This window comes from Cryptosporidium hominis, assembly GCF_000006425.1.
Source record: "Cryptosporidium hominis TU502 chromosome 7 CHRO017022, whole genome shotgun sequence".
In the NCBI taxonomy this organism is placed as follows: Eukaryota; Apicomplexa; class Conoidasida; order Eucoccidiorida; family Cryptosporidiidae; genus Cryptosporidium; species Cryptosporidium hominis.
In genome coordinates this window covers 1-4,179 of record NW_666937.1, presented here as the reverse complement: position 1 = coordinate 4,179, position 4,179 = coordinate 1, and the positions used below count along the sequence as shown (strand labels likewise).

Here is a 4,179-nt window from a genome sequence, read left to right as displayed (position 1 = left end):
ATGTAGTGGTTTTAATTCAAAGATTTNAGTCTGCACAGCAGAACCCCTTGAATATATTGAAAATTGAATTATCATGGCTATATCTTCTATTTAGTATTGAATTTGGGCCGTGTATCTGGTCAAATCTATAATTTGGATTTTGTTGATTTGGGACAAGTTTTACAACAAATCTTAAAGTTCCTCTTACTTGATTGGTTTGTGGATCAATCAAGCAAGCCTGTGAAGGAATTCCTATAGAACTCATATCAATAGAAATGGAGCATACGCCAATAATATCAGCTTTGAAATCATTTTCCTCAAGGATTTTAAGTTTTAAAATTGGTTGAGACCATGAAAAAGGAATTGAAATTTCATCCTGAACAATACAATTAAGTTTAGAGTTGCTCATACTACTACTTGGAAAAGGACCAATTCTGTAAGTTTCATTCTTATCATCAATATTGTTAAAGCTAGCAACAATGGAGTAATCCATATTTGTGATAGAGCTATAGATTCCCATGGAATGATGATGGAAATTATTTGGTAAATCTTGAATACATTCAATTCTAATTTGAGCTAATAGAGGAACTGAATTTAGGTAATGAGGATTCATCAAAGAGTTCATTTGGTTTGGATTAGAAGTATTGGTTGAAAAGAATGGTACGTTTGATGGATTATTGGACTGAAAATTGGTCTGGAGTGCGTTATTCTGTTGGGAAATGAAACTCTTTGTGTTCACGGAAGAGTATTGTTCATACTGTAAATAATCGTCTTTTGCTCTGGCACTTGGAAGAGGTTTTTCAGAGGGATAGACATTGGAATTATTAGTATTGTTGGGGTGAATGGTAATGGAAGAAGAATTTGTATTTAAGTTGAGATTCTCGTGAATTTTAGTGCTTTTGTTTCCAGAAATATGCAGATTTGACGAATTTCCTGTGATATTCTTAGCCAAGTTTTGAGTCTGAAAAGGCTGTTGATAAACACCATTTAGTACACTTCCATCTTTATATTCATATCCTGAGGTTCCACCTATAATAGGTATGTCGCTCACTCCATTGGATGGAATAGTAGAAACTGACTTAACGCTGTTAGAGGGAATATTGAGCCTTTTAATCTGCATTCCTGAGCTTGTATTAGTCATGTAGTTAGTGTTTTCACTCTGTTGGAAAACTGGACCAACAGAATGAGATGATAACATATTATAGCCTCCAATAGAAACGTGCTGGCCAGAACTCATTGCTTCACTGAACATAGGAATATTCTTTGTTTGAAAATATACTTGAGGTTGTTGAGTAGGAAATCCAGAGTAATAATTCTCAGAAAATCCATTATTTAAACCAAGTGATGCACTTCCACGATTATTAATGGCTCCAAAACCAAATTTCTCTTCAGATTCCTCATTAATCATAAGACCAGATCTCAATGGACTTATCTCTGCTGTCTTAACAGTTTTGTATGTATTTTCATTCTGAGCCGAATGAATGATTCTATCATTTCCAAAATTCAACTCTTGTTTAATCATTCCGCCTCCACCACTCAGAGTTATTTCTGAAGATAAACCCTAAAATTAAATTTCAAGTATTAGAACTTTCATTAATACTTTCAGTGTGGTCAGGCTCAAACCAAGTTGGAATCGCAACTTGGCTCTTCCCTGACTGTCAAAACTTACATTTACTAAAGAACTCATCAATCAAATAAAGCTTAAATCCTAAATCACACTTAATATTTCTATACCTATTTTTCAGTATTTTTCATGCCAAACCTAATAATTAATTCTATTGTGAGCAATAATCACTCACAATTTTGGCGCCAAAATTTACTAAATGTACTTTAAATGTGTATTTATATTAAGAGACAATTTTTATTTTAAAAATAGAAAGGGCACTTTTTTTAGTAATAACTTTGGGGGTTAATAAAGTAGAATTCGAGAATTCGATTGGAAAAAAATTCACAATGGTTGTTTGAGTATGGGAATGAAACTAAAAGTGAAAGCTAGAAATGAAAAATAGGAGCGAAGTTGAGAATGGGGAAGTCACTATAGAGTTACAAATCAATTTAAAGCAATTGACATTATATTGAAAATACAATGTTCAGGTTAAATAATGGACGGTAGAACTAGAATAACGTGCTCAAATTGGTGTCTTCAAGGATTAGAGAAGGAATTGTTCAGTTTCATGATTTCAAGCCCAATAATATTTTCCAATAATGCACATAAATGGATCTATTATTAGGCAACGCTTTATTTGTGCCGCCATGCCCTCTCTCATACGTAATATACTAACTGAAATATTCATAGGCATGGGTATTTATTGTCTCTGTTCCAGTTATTTCCAAATATTAGCGACGCTTTCTCCAGCTTAATGAAGAATTTTCTTTTTTTTTTTTTATTTACTTTCCCCACCTTTTCGTATTTTCCTTTAAATCTTGCTCAAGTCAAAATGTATATTGAGCTGAACTTCCCGCCCGAAGGCGGGAATATGGGGACATATGTTTTCTCCCCTAATTAAGGTACCTCAAGTAAAGGTGAATTAAATAATAGACTGTGCATTGAACAATTGCATTTCAAGGTAAATGCCAATAATGTAAATAATAAAAAAAAAATAAGTTAGAATATATGTAATATTGACAATGGCGGACTACTGACTAGTAATAATATAAAAATGTATAGTCTATGTTTAATTACAAGCAGGTAAATTTTTTTAGTTAAAATATTATACTTTAATAAATTCGACAAAAGTTATTTTTTTTAAGTAATTTTTTTTATAAAACTAGAGATGGCAGGCGATAAGAGAAAGCGTGTACAGGAGACTGAGGTAGACTCTGAAGGAAATGAGGAGGAAACTAGCCTAAAGAAGAATTCTGTTGAAGTTGATGTAGAAGAAGACGACTTTGATGGATTGCCATCAGAAGAGGAAGAATTAGATGATATTGATGATGAAGAGGATGATGATGAAGAGGAAGATGATGATGATGATGATGATGATGATGATGAGGAAGGTGACGAACAGGAACCAACTCAAGGTGGAGATGAGGATGCAGAGGATGATGACGATGAAGAGGAAGATGATGAAGAGGAAGAAGAAGAGGATGATGATGATGAAGAATAAATTTATCAAAAGCATTCATAACTATGTTCTTTTATTCTTTCTCTATACAAATTTTAGCATTTTTCTACTTTATTAAAAAGAGGTAATTAATAAAGATCCCTTATCTGGAGAAACTTCCTTGAGAAATAATGGGATAAATATATTGTTTCGGTACATATCTCTTTGATTAGTCATTATTTGTCTAAGTTCTAAATTTACTTACAAAGTTCAGACTCGTGTAATCTATGATTTTTCTTTTTTTCACAGCTTTGTTTGTTCTGAAGCTAATAATTAAATAAGATCTACATTTGAATGTAGATCTGCAAGGGAAAGGCTTGAATCGCTCACTTTAAGCCTGAAAAAAAAAAAATCGCATTATTTTGCATATTTATCTCTCTATCTAATTATTCCTTAAAATTACTAGTATATACTCTCATATAAAATTTAACTACAGCCTTATCTAACTTAATTATACATTTTCCTATCAAAAAAAAATCACGGGTAATATTTCTAAAATACGTGTAATAAATATAAATGCAATTGACTTTGGCGCCAAAGTACCGAATCTGGATATACATGTAAAAGTAAAGATTATTGTGTGGAAGAAGGAAAAAAAATCTTGAATTGAGATCAGAACTAGTTTTAATACTATTTTATTAACTTAATAAGATCTAAGAAGAAAGTTCTCGGAAATTTGAAGCAATGAGTCAGGAAAAATGGTTTGTTTGCAAAGTGAAGGATTTTATGTCAAAAAGGAATACAAAAATTAACAATTTGGCGAACATATATTCTGGTAATCAGAATGATTTGGAAGAATTCTTTGAAATGCCAGAAAAAACAGGACCCTACGCTGTATTTATGTGTTACAAGCTCTATTCATTATTTGATCCTGAAGATAAGGGATATATTTCTCTAAAATCCATCGAACAATGGGCAAAGATGCAATATAATTCTTTTTGTCAAGATAACAATTCAAGTATAGATGCAAAGACTTTTGATATGTATAAAGGAAAAACTCAGAGAATTTGTAACTCTATAGAAACCTATAAAAACAATTATATTTATTATTTAAAGCTTAAAGAAGAAGTTGAAGATTTAGAAGTTGATACTCAAG

General features: G+C 31.6%; 3 protein-coding genes across 3 annotated transcripts; 2 read left to right on the top strand and 1 right to left on the bottom strand.

Moving 5' to 3' along the window:
• Positions 1-16: 16 nt before the first annotated feature.
• Chro.70095 (hypothetical protein) lies at positions 17-1,501 on the bottom strand. Its single annotated transcript, XM_660331.1, has 1 exon — positions 17-1,501. One exon carries the CDS (start codon positions 1,499-1,501, stop codon positions 17-19), a length of 1,485 nt encoding a protein of 494 aa, XP_665423.1.
• Positions 1,502-2,753: 1,252 nt separating this feature from the next.
• Chro.70096 (hypothetical protein) lies at positions 2,754-3,086 on the top strand. Its single annotated transcript, XM_660330.1, has 1 exon — positions 2,754-3,086. One exon carries the CDS (start codon positions 2,754-2,756, stop codon positions 3,084-3,086), a length of 333 nt encoding a protein of 110 aa, XP_665422.1.
• A 681-nt stretch (positions 3,087-3,767) lies between these two features.
• Positions 3,768-4,179, top strand: Chro.70098 (hypothetical protein; the record flags this gene model as incomplete). Its single annotated transcript, XM_660329.1, has 1 exon — positions 3,768-4,179. A coding segment is annotated over one exon (412 nt), but the record flags the coding sequence as incomplete, so codon positions are not given.